Source organism: Erithacus rubecula (genome assembly GCF_903797595.1).
Source record: "Erithacus rubecula genome assembly, chromosome: Z".
NCBI lineage: Eukaryota > Metazoa > Chordata > Aves > Passeriformes > Muscicapidae > Erithacus > Erithacus rubecula.
The window spans coordinates 24872978-24892252 of record NC_136661.1 but is presented as its reverse complement, the minus strand read 5'-3'; the positions used below and the strand labels follow the sequence as shown (position 1 = coordinate 24892252).

At 44.8% G+C, this 19275-nt stretch overlaps 1 protein-coding gene across 2 annotated transcripts in view; it reads left to right on the top strand.

Annotated features, from left to right (window-relative positions):
• Positions 1–19275, top strand: part of DNAI1 (dynein axonemal intermediate chain 1) — a 139178-nt gene that overhangs the window by 94347 nt on the left and 25556 nt on the right. For both annotated transcript variants that reach the window (XM_079329917.1, XM_079329918.1), the window contains 3 exons: positions 212–360; positions 1195–1294; positions 13612–13797. In XM_079329917.1, the coding sequence (XP_079186043.1) occupies positions 212–360; positions 1195–1294; positions 13612–13797 (435 nt within the window). The remainder of the gene's footprint in view (positions 1–211; positions 361–1194; positions 1295–13611; positions 13798–19275) is intronic.

The following is a 19275-nucleotide window of genomic DNA, read 5'->3' as shown; positions in this document are numbered from 1 at the left end:
TGTGTGTGTTGCAGGATGCTGCCTGCAAGTAGAGTGAAACAACAGGTGCTAAATTATTGATTTTCAGTAGCACCTCTGGGTACCAGCCACCTCTTCCCAGCCAGCTCAAAAGATCCTGAGGGGTCACATATGTCATCAGAGGCAACTTTCTACATGAATTTAGGTTTTGGGAGGTCTAGCTCTGATTACTGAGTAGTTCTTTCCATTGCAGTGTTCAAAAAGCTATTCAAACCAATTTCTGGATGTGTTTGAAGCCCATCACATGCCTGTGGACTCAGTCAGCTGGAATCCCTTCCACGTGAAAGTCTTCATTTCCTGCAGCTCTGACTGGACAGTCAAGATTTGGGATCACACCATCAAGTAAGTCCAGCCGGGTCCCAGTGTGGTCAAGGAAGTCCAGCCTGACATGCCAGTAGCACATGTTGACTCTGCTCATACCTCAGTCTCAGTTTCCTTCCCAGATGTTGATAATGATAATTGGTGTTTTTTATTTTTTATACTCAGATTTGTGTTCCCCAGGTATGAGGTGTAAGATATAGCATCGGCTGCCCCAGGAACTTGCCAAGCAGCACAGCTCAGCACAGAGCCTGGCTGCTTTACTTCGATCTGGCTTCCTTCAGGCAGGACCTACTATAGCAGTGAAATGCTACAGACAAATGTCAGGGACTGGCTTCTAACTTCAGGGACCAGAAACCTCCTAAAAGCCAGAGAAGAAAAAAACTAGGGACATTTTAAAATATGAAATGAAGGTCAGGGTTAGTGGTTAAGGAATGTCTGGTTTCAATAAGGAAATTGATTTTGTTGTAAATCAGTCAGAATCACATATTTCCTGTTGCCAATACTGCTCTAATATTCAATGTTGTCAGAAGTCCAGAGAAGGAAGATAATTTTTTCCCATATGATTCTTGGTATTAACCAGACACTCCATCTTGTTGTGTGTGTTGGGAAAATGTTTTCAAAATGCTTTCCAAAAGAAAGACATGTGCTACCTCTCCTCTCATTGCAGCAGGTCAAATCCTGACCCATTTATATTTGTGCTCAGCTTTGCTTTGCCTTTGCTCACACTCTGGCTGCTGTCTGACATAGAGAAATACCCATCTCCCACTTCTGCAACATCCAAGTATTTGTGGCTTAATTACACTTCCAGAGTGGCACGTGTTTACATGAATTCTTCTCTCTGTGTCTTTCTTACAGGACTCCACTGTTTGTTTATGACCTGAGTACTGCTGTAGGGGATGTGGCGTGGTCTTCTTACTCCTCCACGGTGTTTGCTGCAGTCACCATTGATGGCCAGGTGAGGGGCTGGGAGGACACTGCTCTGATTTGAGCTGAGAGAAAGTCAAAGGAGATTAGGGCTGAGCATGGGAATAGGCCAGCCCAATCCTGGCCAAACGTATCTAGGAGCCACCATCAGAAACCCACCCTCTATTGTGCTTTTCTGCCTTTGGCATAACATCCCTGGCATTAATCTTTCAGTCCTCCCCAAAGTTGGTGTTGCAGATGCATACAAGTCCCTCCCTGCTCACCTGTTCACCTGTTAATGTGAGTGCAGGTGTGCAGCTTGCACATGGTATGACTAAAACACTGAAATTCTTTGATACGAAATCCCCAGTACATCCCTGGGGACGGAGAGATAATGTTCCAGATCACAGCTCTCCTATACAAGTTGGCATTAGGGCATTGGTTCTGAACTTTCAAGGTGTAGAGAAACAATAGAATAAAGTCTTTATATACTTACACTGATATTTAAAAATCAATTATAGTAATATGCCTAGAGTCAGCCAATAGAAATTTGTTCCAGTTAAATAAAATAAATTTTTTTCCACCCTATGGAGCTGTCTCTGAGAGTAATAGTTTGATAATGAATTCTGTAGACCAGTCCTAATATTGGCATGATGGCAGTTATATTGTTGCCTCTAGCCATGTATTGCAGTAGCTCAGGTGGTTAATTTGGTCCTGGCAAATAGCCAGGACATGTAGCTATCCATCAGTACTGGTTGAGTACTGTAAGAGCATATTGCTCTAACAAAAGGATAGCCTTTATGTATCCCTATCATTGAATTGATGCCTTGGCTACTTTATTGTAGTTTAACCTTTATTTTATAGCAAGAAAATAATATCACTGATACACTGCCTCCGGCTGTGACTTTGTCTCTCCTAAGCAATAGAAATCTCTTCACTGGGTCACCTGGGCTCCCTGGAAGATGCCACAGAGTGCCATAGAATGTTGATGCTCTTTTTTCACAGTTAGGGCCAGGATTGGGTTCTTCTTTGGGATCTGTCTCCAGTCTCCCATACACCAAATGAAGAGCCTGCTTGAAGGCAGCGAGATCATTCAGTGTATCACACCCTCTGACTTGTTTTCCACTAGTGACATTGTGTGTGCAAGGGTTCTGCTGGCAGTCACAGCTTTGGTTGAGTGCTGGGTGAGCAGGGCAGAGAGTTGTAGATACCCCAGCTGTGTCCTGGTGCCCAATTGTGGGGAAAAACATGGAAATGTCTGCAGACAGGGATACATCTTGGGCATCATGAACAGGTGGAGGATAAACACTGTGTGTACTTGGATTTCCTACTTATGTGGTCAATTTTTGGCAGTGATAGCTTATCTCTAGAGATGCTTCATACCACTTGAGTTCTGTCTCAGAGCTTTACCTATTGCAGAGAAGCTGTTGTGGTCTTGGCAAGAGTTTGTGCCATGGGATCTTCCCATCCCACCCACAGCTTGTCCTAGCCACATTAGCCACAGCATCCATGGACCTGGAGCCTATATGAGGCTACTGATAAAGCAAAAAGCCTGTTTGAGTTAGCAGCACTGCACCTAGCATCTCACTTGGCTATCCATAGATCTAAATCAGTAGTCCTAAGTAGAAGCTAAGTTATTAGGATCTGATTCTGCTTTATGCCTTCTATCCCAAATTCTGAGAAGAGTGGCCATCAACAAGGAGCAGCCAAAAACTGGCCTGGCTAGCAGGACAGGTCCAGGCAAGAGCTGCCTTCCTATTGCAGTAGGTTGGCCAGGGCTGATGCTGATAGGAATACTCTCTGTGTTAGCTACTAACATGATGGCTGCAGCTTGGTGTGTCTGAGACACAGCATAGTTGCTATTGAACAGAACCTTCTAGATCTGCAGTGGAAGTGGAATAAATAGTTGTTTACAACCTTTTCTATTCTGGACATATTCCACTTTGTAGCAGAGTGCACTTCTTGTGAATAACTCAGTGCCTCGCAAAGAGCAGGCTCCATTAATGCTGGAAAAAAAAAAAGTCTGCATTAACAGGATGTTCTATGATTCTCCAGAACAGAAAAATACAGGACATTAAGCCAGAAAATAAAACATTAACGGACTCCTGTTTACAAACTGCCTCTATCTTGGCATCTGCACATAATCATGCCTGCAAAATTTGAAGGTTGCCTGGAGGTGGTTTTAAAACTAGGCCCTAATTGCAGTCTTCAGGAGATACCTGGCATATTCTCTAAAACACTTTTTCTTGTTCAAGCTGATGGTATGTGTCCAAAATGTGCATGAGCCCCTTAAGACTGGCTTGAAAATTAAGGCATTTTAGAATATAAAAATCTCTTAATCCCCATGAATCCTGGAGGTAGGGATTTAATAAAAGCTGTAAATATCAGGGTCATTATGATAAAATGTGTTTGTTGGCAGTTGGGCATCTGCTTTGGACAGCACTGCCTCTTCATAAATAACCCAAGTGTGCACATTCCTCCACTGGTGCAGTGGATAGTAACTGCTACTACTGCTCTCCATCATTTTCTGGTTAATTTCCTTAGTTTCCTGCTCTGCTTGCTGATCATTTTATTTCAGAAAGATCATAAACAGAGATTCATAAAAGAGAACACTTTGTGTTGTAGATGGTAAAAGCACGACAGGAAGATAAAGGCTTCTGGGATGAGAGACCCACTTTGGAAATTAAAAAAATTGGAGGTGGATTTGAATACCTGGACACTTCCATTTAGGGTACAGGAAATGTGGTGATATTGGCCAGCTTATTGTAAGGGCAGAGAAATGGAAGGGATGGAATTCAGTCCTGCAGCATTCAGCAGCATTTGCTTTTGGAAGTTTGCTTTAAGTCCATCTTAAACTTAAAGCATAAATAATAATTGAAACATGTAAAACTGGGAGTCATACCTCAAATTTCCTCTTGGTCTTCTTTTAGTTACTTTCATTAAAGAGGGAAATGATGTTGGCATTTCCTCCACTTGTGTGTGTGCAGAATTCATGCATGAGTTTTTACATGCAGCTTGTAAAAAAAGCTGAAGACTCATATCACAGGTGTCCTCCTGTCTGGATCCCAGGCTGTGGGTCATAGCTGCCCTAAGCAATGGGTGTGATGGTGTGGTCAAGCTGGGCTTTTTCATCCTGGAGAAGGAGCCCAGCAGCCTGCCAGTACCATCAAGGAGATCATTGAGAAGTTAGAGCCAAGAGGTTCCCAGCAGCACATGAAGTGATGATGAGACATAACAGCTAAAGTCAGTTGAAATGAGGGGTTTGGGCAGATATATGGAAAACTTTTACTCTGAAGGCAGTCAGATAGTGAAATAGCTTGCTCAGAGAGGGTGTGCTGTCTCAGTCCATGGAGCGCTTCAAGACCAGGTTGGACAGAGCCCTGAATAACCACATCTGTCCTCAGAGTTCACCCTTTAAGCAGAAGCTTAGAGACTTCTGTGAGTCTCTTTCAACCTGAATTGTCTTCTAATCCTATGATCCTGTGAAATGTCTGGTGAAAAGTAGGATCCCAGGGGTTTTACCATAGACTTGTACACAGTACAAGTCCATTTGCTCTCGTGTTTTTGTGGGCTGTGTTCTTCGTTACTTAGTACAGCAAGAGAAAGGTCCTGGTATAACCATCTGTAGTAAATATTGATAGCCTCAAGATAAATGCCATCCAAGTGTTCACTCTGCAGAGAAAACTGGTCAGACATGTGCTCCAGGGCTTTTCCCCATCAGTGAAACTGTTGACCTTTCAAGATGTGAAATACTTGAAGCAACCCAAACCTTCAGGAAGTTAGTTAATGGTTTGTGCTGCTGCTCAGGAAGTGAGTGTGCTCTTTCCTGCTTATATAAACCTATTTCACTGTTTGTACAACTGTTTTGAATGTGAAGCCTTGAAGACCAGCTTTCTGTTGAATCTAAGTCATAGTATAACATGCCAAGGGTATTCTGCCAGTTGTTCTTAATGCCCATCCTTTCTCAGTAAAGAGCAAAACACTTTCTAAGTGATGGCACATGTGAGTGTACACAGAGCAATTTGCAGAAACTTGCTGGCCTTTACCATAGACTTGAAACAATAACCCAACTCTGTCTTCAAAACATGAATGATTTTGCAGACAGGAGGCATGTTAAAGCTTTCAGGTTTGCAAATATTTGCCTGGGTATTTTTTACTTAGTCCTCTCTTTGTAGGGCATGAATCAGGGGTGCCAGCAGACCTCTCATCTGTTGATGCTTTTGCCCTGAGGTGTCAGGGCAGTGAACATGACTACAGATGCCCTTGCTGCATTTGAATCTTTCCTCCTCCTGTTGTGCAGTAGCCCAGGGGGATTATCTGTACCTTATGGGGCCACCACCACCTCTGCAGGGCTGGGACAAGATCTTGCCTGGCTCTGCACTGTGACCAGGGCAATTGCAGAGGTGTAAAGACACCGAATGAGCATGACTCTCTTTACCATCACCCAAAAGGACCTTTGAGTAGGCTGAAGCAAGTAGGAGCTTTCTTAAAGTGGCTTTGAAATTGTATTTGCAGCATAAGTGCCTGCTTCTTGTAAAACTGTTCATTTTCTTTTGCTGCAAAACCTAAAAGGCTCATTCTTATTCCCTGCTGAATCTTTGAGATTGATGTGGACTGCTGGAGAGTCAGCTTTAGAACAAGGGCTGGTGGCATGTCAGCACTCAATGAGATAGATAGATGGTCAGAGTCCCAAAATTAATGCTGCCTTCACTTTGTGCCAATTAGACTGTTCCCCATTTTCCTCCCTCTGCCACCAGACTCTTTGTGCATTGGCATTTCTCTCCACTATCAGCTGTTTTTAGGGAATAAAGCTGGCCTGGATGACTTTGGTTTGCTATTGTGGCTCTGTGCCCTCTATACTGATGCAGCCCCCTTCCCATCACAGCATGCTCTAGAGGCCTCCAAGCCTCAAAATGGGCATCTGGCATCTCAGGACAGTAGTGCTCACTGACATCCATTAGCTACTGATTGCATGTGAGGTGACTTTATCAGCAGGGTAGTTGGTCTCAGTACCAAGTCAAATTTCAACCGCTTTTGTCAATAGCTTTATAGGAATTGTTTTTTTAAAGAGAGGATCACTGACCAGTTTTTCATTACTAAAGCTATTGCTCTTTCAGACTGTGAAATACATCATTTTGGCAAAACTGATCTGCTGAGATTAACTAGTTAATTCAGGCACACAGGAGCCAAGTTTGCCTTTTTCTGCTTCATGGATGTGTGAATAAAAAAACATGGCTTCAACAGCATCTCTAAAGACTTTGTGTGTTGATTAATCTGTTAGACTTTGCATGAAGACCTACTGGAGGCACAGAGTCCATCAGGAGAATCTGCAATAGTTTATAGAGCTACCCCTCACTGCTCTTAATTAATTAATTAATTAATTCACTGATAGGAATGGCTCTTCACTTGGGTTTGAATTTGCAAGTTGGATTTGCATTGTTTTGGCCACTGAGAGCCTCCAGCTGTCTGTCAAGTCCTTCTGTACAGAGATAGCAGCTCCTGAACCTTGATCTTTATTCCTTGGCATTTTATAACGACCTGCAATCTGTGCAGGTTCATTTTAAATGCCAATCTCCAAACCATGACAGTTCAGTGTCTGCCCTGTGAGCAGCTTTGCTGGCCTGCCATGGGTTGCAGGTGGCAGAGACCAGTGACTGTCTCTCCCATCAGATGTTGTGCTGCCCTTTCTTGTGCAACTGCCTGCCCTTGCCCTTGCCCAAGCCTGCAGTGCTGACTCTCCTGGCAGGGCATAGCCAGGATCCTGCCAGCATGAGGGGAGATTGAGCTTGGCCATGGTGTGAGAGGACAGTTTTAGCCTGACATCAGGGACTGAGTGACCCACTGATTGTGGGTCACAACAGAGAGAGCATAGAGGGAATGCCACAACTGGGGTGTGTATTCAGATAGCTCAGCCTTGGGTGATTTGTCCTGAAGCACTTAAAAGACTGATTGAGACCATCTCCCTGTTCTTTATCATGTATTTGTGGTGGATGGCAGAATAGGGAAGTATCAGAAGACTGCAAAGAATCTTTGCCCTGTATTCAGTACTGTGACAGTGCAGAAGAGATCAACCAGCCTAAACAAGCTATCCAGAAAGATCCTGGGACAAATTATTGGTTGTTCCATTTGTGAGCATTGGTAGATCAAGGAGCAGGTAGTCTAGTAAGGTTTTACTAAGGCTGTATCTCATAAAGCCAATCTAATGCTGTTCTTAAGAGTAACAGGCCTGGTAGATCAGAGGAAGAGAATGTAGCACATGCTTACAGGTTGACTTCAGGTACACTGTTTTATCCTAATCACTGAGGCATTCAGGGGAGAGCCAGGCTGGCAGAATTGGTGACTGACAAAGAATTTAGCTTGGAAAAACAAGCACTTTCTTGCAAAACAATGTCTCTGGGTTTCCAAAAGAGGCCAAATGGTCCTCAGCTTGTCTGAATAAATGCCAGCTCTTCTACATGCTGAGGCTTTGATTTCTTACTGACTTGTGGGAGCTGAGTCAAATCACCTAAGGCTGATGCTGTTTTCATTCCATGTCAAATTGGGAATGACCCAGTTCTTACTGAATGAGGAAAAGATGAGAGATGCAGCCCTACAGTTAAGTCAGGTGACAGGCATTCTTTTCCCTGCTGTGTCATGTGCCCTAAAGCAGCAGGCTGGGATGCTGTAGGACAGAGAGATGTGCTTAGCCCTCTCCCATACCTGAGAATGCAGCTGGCTCCTGACTGGCTCAGCCCAAGAAATATCTTTCACACATGCCTGCCCATCCTCCAAGCAGAAAGCTGCCTATGAACATACCTGGAGATACATACACAGCTGGAGCCTATTCTTTTACCAGTGGCATTAAAGTGTTGTGAAAGGCCATGAATTTTATAATTGAGACCACTGAGGATCAGGATTCCTGTGTCGTCTTTGCAGAAGCAGGGAGGCAATGAATGTTTTCTGAGTCAGGTCTCCTTTACTCCTGCCAGGATCCTGACTGCCCTGCTTGTCAGGGGGACCAAAACTGTATTGAAACATTCATCTGTAAGTGAAAAATGTCCTACTAGAGAAAATTAAATGTATTACAACCTGTTCTTGCTACAGTGGCAGTATAGGAATAATGCAAACTAAGGTCTCCAGTGCAGGGCAGGCTGAGCTGCCCTGCCTGCCCAGTGCCTTTGGCATGCTCCAGCAGCTGTCATGGTGCTAGACAGAGTCTGGGGGTGGCCTTCCCACTTGTTAAATGTATTACCTGAGAGTTTGAAACAAATCATCTGCAGAGTTTGCGAATGGATGAGGGATCATGATTCAGTCAAGAAAATGAGATAAATCGATCAAAAGGACAGTGAAAGCCAAGCACTGAAAGAGATGTCAACTGGTAAAGGGCAGCATGGTATTAAATTATCCCTCACCTATTGCTCTTACACTGATTTTATTCTTTGTTGCCAAGGTACCAGGCATATCTGCCTTGTTCTTACACACAGATATATATATTTCCCCTTAGTCTAGGTTCTGGATGTCATCAGGTTGTTTTTGAACATGCTAGCATTGTCCAGCCCACTGCTGGTGAATGAAGGCCTGCAAGACTAGAATAAAAGTACAGGAAAGGCTCCAGCCATGGCAGATTCAGTAGGGGTTTGAGGACAAAATAAATTCAGTGTTGGTCGAAGTGTGGCTCCTTTTCATGAGCCACAAAAAATCATGTGTTTGTTCTGCTGGCAGAGAGGTTCTGCCAAGAGTTCTGCTTCCCCCACATCCCTTTGCATTTCCCTCCCTGTTGCCTCAGGTCAGGGAGCTAAAGGGTATAAACAGAGGGGTCCAAGTCACCCCAGATGTGCTGAGCAGATGAGAGCCTAGGCTGGCTTTCAAGCTGTAAGTGCAGTTGGTAGAGCAGGTGGGAAAAAGTAAGTTCAAAACTCTGAATGTGGTATCATGCTGGAGCTGTGATATTTGCCTTGGACAAGCACTGTGCTATGCTTGCAGAGGAGCTATGTTGAGTTGCAGTGGGGAACAGCTGGATTTTAGGAGGTGGAACGCATTAGCATGATTTATAGACAGAAGAGCTGTTGGTCTGGATAAGACTGAGATGGATTTCTTCTCTGGCTGTTTGTAAGTCAAGCATCAAAGCAGCTCATTTATGTCAAACATTTTCTGCAACAGTGATACAATAGACTTAGATCCATTATTGCCTGTACATCAAGCATGAAGAGAAACTCTGTTGTTTCTGTGATGGCAGTTTGAAATTGTTCTAATTGGATAAAAAGCATCAGAAACTGCAAAATTCACTTGGTCCCACCTCAGAGAAAAATGGGCATCAGCTTGAATTCACTGCTTGTTTTCAGAGACTTATCAGAATTGCTGCCCTTCCATCAAGAAATGTGCTTTGAACATCTGCCTGGCTTTTCTACTACCAGCCTGTCCATCACTTCAGTAGTGTGGGTCTAGGTTTCTTTTGATTGTGGTTGATACCAGCTCATAAATTCCCATGCTGCAAGGAACTGCTTAACTCAGCAGCTTGGGCTTCATTTGGAAGTGCTACATCTTCTCCTGGGCTTTCTTGGAGCAGGCACAGAGGTTTACAAGGATCATAAATAAAATTGCTGTCAGAGTAATTGGTTACTGTCCAGAGTTTTATTCTCCTGTAGTTGCCAGTGAAACAGAAGGGAATTCTTGCACTTTCATATTTCAGACATTTTCAGATTTATTTTACATCTTTGTGACTTTTTCCATGTTTCTTGTCCTTGGAATCTGATTTGTGTTCCTTTAAACAAGTGACCGAATATTGCTCCTAAGTACTCTGTAAAAAAAAACAACCTGAAATTATCTTACCCATTATATTTTTAGCTCTTTAGCAGAAAAATAATAATGTGTCTGCAGTGGTCTGCAAGCAGCAGGGTTCCAGGCCCTTCAGATTCCTCACTTGTTTCTTGAATCGGCAGAAGGTATCAAAATGAGTTTATCAGGAGGCTCCTGCTTCCTTCTCTGCTAATGTACACCTAAATGGAAAGGTTTTTGACGTCTGAAAACCTGAGGTTTGAAGCCTTTACTCAGTGGATTCTAAATTGCTCCTGGATGAGTGTGGGTGAGCCAATGTGATAACCCCAGCACCTGCAGTGAGGTACCAGCCTCAACAACATAACAAGAGGCCTGCAGAGCTGGCAGAAAAGAGGAAGACTGGTTTGTAAACTCTGAAAGGACAATGACACAAGTAACAGCTTTTATAAAAATGCCTTTTCATATAAAAATGCTACAGGACAGTGTCAGAGTATCAGTTCTTGTCTGGGTGCTGCTGAATGAGTGCCTGCCCTGGAACCTGTGCTCCATGAAGGAGGGTTTGGACGTGGTTCTGGTTCTGGTCATCCTGGCACCCTGTGAATTTGATACTCAAGTTACACATGGGGTTGGGTAGCTTTTGTGTGAGCCATGGCTGCTCTTCTCTGGGTCATATACTCAGAGAGGGCTCATCTTGCAAGACCTGAGAGGCCATCTCTGTGTGCAAGCAATGATCTTGGGGCAGAGGCCACCGTGGCACTGGGATGGAGAGAAAACTGTGTGTTGTTGGTGAGTCTTTGTGATGGGAAATCCAGCTAGATTCCACTCCATGACTCTTAATTTCACTAGCCAGCAAGAACCCTTAATTTCATGAGCCAGCAGAGCAGGGGTCTAGAGACTCTGAGACTAGGGGACAAGGAGTCCTCAGGAGAGCTGCAGGTTTTCAATCACCCATTCTTTGGGCTGAAAGCCCTAGGCAGATCTAGAGAAGGTGCTGACTGCGTGTAGCTCTGCTGCCCTACAGCACTATCAACCTGCCTCAGGTGTTGTGGGAAGCCTTGTGCCCCTTTTAGTTTGCTCCCAAAACATCAAAACAAACCAGTGTTTCTCTGACCCAATTTCCCTTTCTCCTAAGAGTAACTGTGAGCCTCTCAATCAAGGCCTCTGAAGTCTTTCTCAGTGCCCATGACCCACCCCTCCATCTGGTCTGACAGCTGATAGGAGGCTGATGTTTCCAGCTAAGGAACTGAAATAGTTTGTTCTTTTCCACGATTCCCTTGGCAAAGGAAAACAAGCCCATTTGTTCAGAAGCTCATAAAAGAGGAGCTTTATAGTAGGAACATTCATAAACTTGTTTGCTTTTGACCTTCTCCACATTGCTGGTGGTTTCAAGTTCTTGTCCTAGGCATTGTGCTTGTCTGGGCTGTTCGTGACATTTTTGAGAAACAGCCTCACCCAGAGTAATTTAAATTGCTCATCACTCCAGCACTGAGCCTTTGGCCATGCCATCTTTCTCCAGTGCAGGGCTGGGCAGGATATGTGGGGGGGTACAGTGACAGCCCTACAGAGAGCAGTGCAGACCTGGCTGCCAAGAAGAAATCTGGCCACTGTCACTTTTTTTTTTTTTCCTAGATTAAATGGTACTACTCAATCAGTGAGTATTTCCCAGGCTCTTAGATTACTGAATTAATAAAAATGTATTCTATGAAGGCAAGAAATCAGATCTTTAATGAGTGTGGCTCATGGGAGATTGGCATGCTTGAAAGAGTGCTTGTTCCTTTTCTGAGATAGTAAGTAAGACAGCAGGTGTAAAGTACAAGCCAGAAGAGCCATCTTGATTTATGTCAAGAGGCAGGAAATTGAAGTTACCTTTGCTGGGCTTTGAGACCTCAGGTGTTAGGTTAAAATCCACAATGTAATCCTGGCATCTAGTAATTTGAACAGATAAAAACACTGCGGTTCTTTCACTTATGCTTCTGCTGACTGGGGAAGGGCTTTCCAAGCTGCAAATGCTTGTATATGGCTGATGCTTTGTATTCCCTTTTTGAATTATACTGTCATGGAATTCTTCAAAATATGTCTTGACAACCCTGTCCACTTTTCAAGCACTTTTCCATTTTATTTTACTTCAGTCTGGAGGCGGTGTTCCATTTCTTGGTTTTTGCATCTGTAAGACATTTGTTCTCCTGCTCAGACCAAAGACATCACAAATTCCTAGACTTTTAGTCCCATGAAGGCACAGCAGCTGATGAGACTGCCTGGGCCATGTGCTTGCACATGGCCCAGCTCTGTGCTATAAATGGATTCAGATAAAATTCACTGACTCATTGGTGCGTAATGGGAAAGTACATGTAGTGATTTGATACCTTCCACTCTCTTTGGAATAAGCTTTTATAGAGTAGCATTGTCTGATTTCAGATAATTCCTAGATTCAAATTGTCAGCATGGCATACTGTTGAAATTACATGTTCCCTTTGTCTTTCAAGTGCTGGTAAACAAGACACAGCTGGAAGGAGGTTTACAAGTAGTTCAGTTCTAATTTCCTCTATATTCCCACTGTACTTGTTAGCATAAAGCATTCCCTTCCTGGTTTTTCTGAAGACAGAAAAGGGAAGTGAAACATAAGGCTGAGAGTCTTTGTGGTGGATACCAGGTGGAAATCCAGGATGCTGGAAATGGCTCACCTCAGCCCTGGGGAAGAGAGGCACATCATGTTTTATTAGCCTTTGCAGTCTGTATCAGTTACTGGAGCTAATTGCAATTATTGGGAGATAATGTTAATTCATTCTCTCGAGTAACTGCCACTCTTTCCTCTGCACAATGAAATGTGCATTATTGTGCAGCTGGGGATGTGGCAGATCTGTGTCACTGGGCCAGAGGTCTGAAGTCCATGCCAGTGAGACTCATGCCTGAGAAGGTCCTCAGGCCTCTTTCCCTCCATTCTCACCTTTCCTGTTTGGCTAATCTTTACCTGGCACTTTTCCTGATGCTGTGGGAGAAGGTCTTGTGTGCAGGTATAGTGTCTGGGCTGGAGTAAGCTGCTAAGCTGTCCTGTGCTTCTCTGGCATTACCACAGGGTGCACTCTAATCATACTACAGCTGCTCCCTTCACTTCCCCATTACTTACTGGTTTGTATCTTTATTGTTGTTGTTATTAAGCTGAAAATGTTAGAGAGCTCTGTAATAAGCAGTAATCAGAATTTCTGACAGCATTCCCCGTTTTGGGCATCAGTCTGTGTTAGATTCTGATTTAACACCTGTTTGTCTCATTACTTGCACTGAGAAGGCAGATTAAGGTCTGTGGGGTTAGCAGTGCTGGCTCTGAGCCTCCTCTAGCCCAGATCAGCTGGAGCCTTGCCAAGGCTTGCACCCACAGCAGGGATGTGGTCCTCTGTCCATGAGCCCCTGCAGGAGGGGGGCAGTTGCTCACAAGCAGCAGCTGACTTCTGCATGCTGGTTACTTAAAAGAAGACCACAGCCCTGAGCACAGATGGTAATTGTGTGCTGTGGCTGGGACATTTTTGCAACAGAATCTTTTCTTTCTGGTTTCTCCAGCCATCATTCTGTCAGAGAGATATTCTTGCCTAATTAATCTCTTTCATGTTCTTTTTCCCCCAGGCACATGTGTTTGATCTGAACATTAATAAGTTTGAACCTCTCTGCACCCAGCTAGTGGTGACCAGGAAGAAAAATAAAACAACACACGTCCAGTTTAATCCTGTCCACCCTGTCATTGTTGTTGGAGATGAACGAGGTCTCATCACGTGCTTGAAGCTCTCTCCCAATCTGCGCAAGAAGCCCAGGGTAAGGATAACTGCATTCCCCCAGCCACAGAAGGTCTCTTCAGGCCTTGCCACTGCCCCCTCTCCTTCCATGCAATGCTGTTGACAAAGCTTCTCTCTCTAGCAAGGTATTTACAATTACCTCGAGCCTTTTGGGTAGGATGTCTGGGATGTTAAATTCTTGTGTCTCTTCCTGTTTGAGCAAGAGAACTCAGTTTGCTTCTGGTGAGGGGTGGGGACTGGTGGGAAGGGGGTTTGCTGTCCCCAGTTGTTGCCATGGTCTAGACAAGCTCTGCAGATACTCATTTGTTTCCCAAAGTTCACATATTTTCTGAGTTTTGGGTTTTATTTGCAAAACTCCTTGGAATCAAGTAAAGGAGAACTCAACTCTTGCCCAAGTCCTCCCACAGAAACCATGCTGCTTGTCTTGTGCTCCTGCATCAGAGCCTGTCCCCTGACCACCATGTCAACTTTCCTGTCAATGGGCAAGCAGTATCTTTAATAGGCAAGGAGACCTGGGATCCTTGTCTTGAGTGACAGCAAGGAGATACATGTGGGTTGGTGAAGCGTTTTTTTCACCCATCCATGAAGACTGATTGTGAAGGATAATAACATCTCTTACATGGCTCTGTTACTGGATTTTCTTTCTGGTCTTCATCCAGCTATGAGCTGAATGGCTGTAAATGCAATGTCCTTTTACACGCTTGTAATTCTCATATCCAGTTGTCTTGTGTTAAGTGGAGTCTTTCAGTTTCAAGCTTTTCAGAACTGATCCAAGAAAGCAATCTCTCAAGATGATCATCTTTTATTTATGTACTCCCAAACGTTTTATATACTCTACTGATCTGCTGTATTAGGCAGGGTCTATGGCCAGGAACTAATCACACTAGTGTCACTCCAAAGTCTTCAGAATGATTTTTAAAAGGTTCCTTCAGTTGGCTGCCAATGGAAATGTGAATCTTCCCTGTGGAGAGAGGGCATAGAAAACAGTAGCATGACAATTTGTTTGGGGCTAAGTTGTGGAAGCTGTGGAGAAGTATCTCTCATATACTTCATACTTTTCTATTTCCCACAAAACTTCAGCCTGAGACTGTTGAACTTCTCCAGTTGTCATTAGATTGACTCAGGATAAGTTTCCTTGGTACTTTATGAGTCCTTCATTGGCATGGGTGAGCACAGTGTCTGCCATGGACCCTGCCTGCACAAGGACTTAAGCAATGGAGAGAAGTCACACACACACAAATGTGGCTGCTCTCCTCTTCACCCCAGCTGTGGACTGACCAGTACCCAGCAATAATGCACTGTGGTCCAGAATCATAGAATGGTTTGGATGGGAAGAGACCTTGAAGACCATCTAGTTCCAAACCCTTGCCCTGGGCAGGAACACCTTCCACTAGACCAGGTAGCTCAGAACCCCGTCCAACCTGGCTCTGAACACTTCCAAATGATGTGGCATTCACAACTTCTCTGGGAAACCTGTTCCAGTGCCTCACCACCTCACAGTAAAGAAGTTTTTCCTAATATCTAATATAAACCTACTCACTGTCAGTTTGAAGCCATTCACCCTTATTCTGTCACAACACATCTTTAAAAAGTACCTCCCCATCTTTCTTGTGAGCTCCCTTCAGGTACTGGAAGGCCACAATTAGGTCACCCCTTAGGTTTCTCTTTTCCAGGCTGGAAAAAAAAACTTTCTCAGCCTTTCCTCACAGCAGAGGTGCTCCATCCCTCTGATCATCTTGGTGCCTCCTCTGTGCTCTCTTCAGCAGGTCCCTGTCCCTCCTGTGCAGGGACCCCAGCTCTGGTGCAGTGCTCCAGGTGGTCTCAGCAGAGCAGAGCAGAGGGGCAGAATCCCCTCCCTGCCCTGCTGCCCACGGGGCTCTGGATGCAGCCCAGGACACGTTTGGCTCTCTGGGCTGTCAGTGCCATGGCTGGGGCATGTCCAGCCTCTCACCCACAGCACCCCCAAGTCCTTCTGGGCAGGGCTGCTCCATCTGTTCATGCCCAGCCTGTGCTGATACCAGGGCTTGCCCCGACCCAAGTGCAGCCTTGCAGATGGCTTTGCACTTCATGATGTTCCCATGGGGTCACTCCTCGAGCTTGTCTGGGTCCCTCTGGATGGCATCCCATCCTTCAGATGTGAATTCAAGTCTTCTTCTCCTCCTGGTGGCCAGCAGCAGCCCTCCATGCAGTTATGAATGTTGTAATTTCTCTTTGCTGACCTTCTCTAAAGGCAAATTGCATATTGTTGACAAAGCAATTTAAACTGTGTGTTTAGGAGTAACTCCAACGCTTACTGCTGACTGTAAACCAATATGTAACTGCATCCCACACAACATATAAATGGGATGGAAATGGAATCTGCTGCTCTGATGTTATTAAACTATCTGTCTTCTGCTGGCCTTGTTAGATTTAAGGGACACTGAACACTGAACTAAGACTTCCCCACACATGTGGAGGGGAAGGAGGAATGTTCAGGCATGGCTGGTTATATGTGCAGGGCCCTTGACTGCAGCCAGCCTGAAAGATAGAAGGATTTAAAACACATGACGTGCAGTGTGGTGGCAAAGTGATGGATCTGGCCTAGTCTGCTCAGTGTCATGAGTGAACAAGTGGTGAGGAGATTCAACTGATGGAAGAGAATGTTTCAGCAGAGGGAGATCAAGCCCTGTAAGGACAGGCTGTGCTATCCTGTGTGTGCTCCTGTCTATCCCTTCCTTTGCCAGCATCAGCCTTTGTGTCCTTAGCAGCAAGCCTCCAGCCGTGTTTGCTAGAATATCACCTCACAGTAGGAAGTCAGATGTACTTCCAGAGTATTGATCCAGGCTCCTCTAAAGATCAACTCGGTGTGCTCTTTACACCCTTACTCTCTGCAATTTTCCTCTGTAAAGTGTCTCAACTTTTCCCTCTTCTCTGGGATTCCTCAGGCTGGAGTTGACAGTCAGAGAACTTCAAGAGGCTTTTGTAAGTGAAGAGGGTCCAAAACTGTGCAGAGGAGATCTGACATCCCAGCTGCCTCCTTGCAGATAAAAAAACTTGTGCATGCCTGGCTCAATACCTGGATATCCCAGGCTGTTCTCTTTGCCACAGAGACCAGTAGGGAAAACTGCCTGTCCAATCAAGTGGACAAGCCACAGCCAGTGCTTCTGAAGGTTGGAGCCTTTATACCAGTCCCAGCATCTGTGAGCTTCAGCTCCCTGATCTTGCTCTGTCAGCTCCTTTGGAGATAGAAAGGTACCTTTTGCTGAGTTCTGGCAAACCCAGGATGCCAAGAGGACAGGGCAGCCAGTGGTTCATCCAGGTCCCACTACCCCTCTCTTTCACACTGGTGCCACAGGGGGTTGCCTTCTCAAAAAGCTGGGACAATTGCTTTTGACAGGTGAAACTTGCAGACAAATCAACCTGTTTTGGGAGAACTCTCAACAGTCCCATCATTCCAAGCCCCATGCTTCCCCTGAAAACAGACATAGAGCTGTCTGCTCCATGTTCTGCAGAGTGCTTGGCTATTGCTGGGCTTGCAAGATAGAGAAAAAGTGACTGAATTAATGTCATCCTGGTGAGATTTTAGCTATTCTGAGTTTATTGGTATTGGCTGTTAGTTAAAGCTGGTGTGGTGGATAAGTAGAAATGGGGATGATAAGGATGCTTCAGTTCTCATCAGATCTTGGCCCCTTCCTCTCTTTATGTCTTTGAGCAAGGAGGGAAGGTTCAAGATCTCTTTAAATAATTCACAGGGCTGGCCTGCAGCTTAATTAATTCATGTTTGTAAAACACTTGGGGATCTTTAAGAAGTGTTACTTAATACTCTGAGTTTTGCTGTCAGCTACATTAGCACAGTCTCATTTATGAACACTTGGCAGAAGAAATATGCCAAGGGGGGAGCTTCTCAAAAGCTCTCAGGTGGTGTTTTCAGAAGCGACTTTCACCAAGACACACACTAAAATCTTTAAAAGAGACTTAAAATTCCTTGTGAATTTTGGCATCCTAAACTCATAGTGGCTCATGGGAAAAGGTGTCTTTCTTGTTGAGAGGGAGCTGGGGACTGAATCTCTGCCAGCCATCAGGCACTTGTGTCAAGGGCACACAGAGGGCACAGGGGTCCTGGGTAGAAGCACAGAGGGTGTTCTTGTGTCTGGGCTGTGGAGATTTGAGTTCTGGATCTCTCCTTGTCCCCACAGACTGACATCTCTGGGGCAGGACAGAGTGGTCCCCTTGTCCCAAGCTGTATTTATATCTGTGAACTGAGTTTGGGGCCTTCTGCTCAGAAATGACAGAGGGGGGGAGAGAAATGCCTGCAGTATTTTAAAATGCAGTGGTAGGAACAAGTGACTCTACTGTCATCCAAGCCACTTTTTAGACTCCAAGCACTCTTTAAATATTGCAGCGGATGTCAGGCAGGAATTGTTTAACTAATAAAGTATGATTCCTAATTTGTAACGACCTTGGTGGTTGAGTTCACCCGAGGGAAGCATTCCTGTAAGAAGAATCAGTTTGGGGCAGAGCTGTTTAATTAGTGAGCCTTCCGGGTTTCATTCGAGGTTTGAAGAAATTAAAGCATTTTGTCATCACAGTCAGAAGAATGTAGCTGCTCATAAGCTTTGGTTTGTTTTTTAAAAACTGCTGAAGTAGCCTGGCTTAACCTTTGCCAATGCCAAAAGAAAGCAGAAGATAGTAAAAAACCACTGTGCAATGTTTTTTAGAAATTTTAGGAGAGCACAGTGGAGTAGGAATATAAGAGAAAGCGGATTAAAGAAAGTTTGCAATACAGAATTTGCTGAGGCTAAGGCAAATTCCTTGGCCAATACCCAGGATGAATGCCAGGGAGGCAGACAACTTTTTGGCCTGATGCTTGTCTTGGATATTTATCTTTGTTTATTTAGGATTATGATCTCAATCTCTGTCCCTGCTACTGGTTTATTCACATGCAAAGCATCTCTTTTTCTTGGTAACAACTGAATTTCCTCTCGGGTAGTAAATCCTGCTTGACTGGGTCCAGCTGGGCGTGATTGGAGTGGGAGGGGGAGCTTGCCCACACCAGGACACAGTGCCAGGAGTATGCATGTTCAGGAGCTGGAGGCACACTCCTGTACCTGTGAGCAGGGATGTGGGCTGGCTCTGAGCCTTCCCATCCATGTGCACATGCTGGGCAGCTGCTCTGCTCTCTCTATGCCTTATCACACCAGCCAAAGCACCTCTGAACTCTGTGACTCTTTGCATCTTTGCAGCCCTGACAATTTTGCCCTTGGCCAGATCCAGCCCAAGACTGTTCAGCCAAGGAAGGAGCAGTGAGTTTTGCTTCCTGAAGCACTGTGGCTTTTTGGCCATAGCTGTTGGCAGGGTCTGGGAGGGATTTAGGAACTATGATGGACCTTGGGAGGATGTTTTAAGGAGATCAAAGAGGGAAGGAGATTTGGAGAAGGTTGGTGGAAGTGTCTGAAGTTTTAAAGGAGGCAATAGGAGAGTGGTTGAAGTCTCCTATTGAACCTATCCCCCTCCCCAG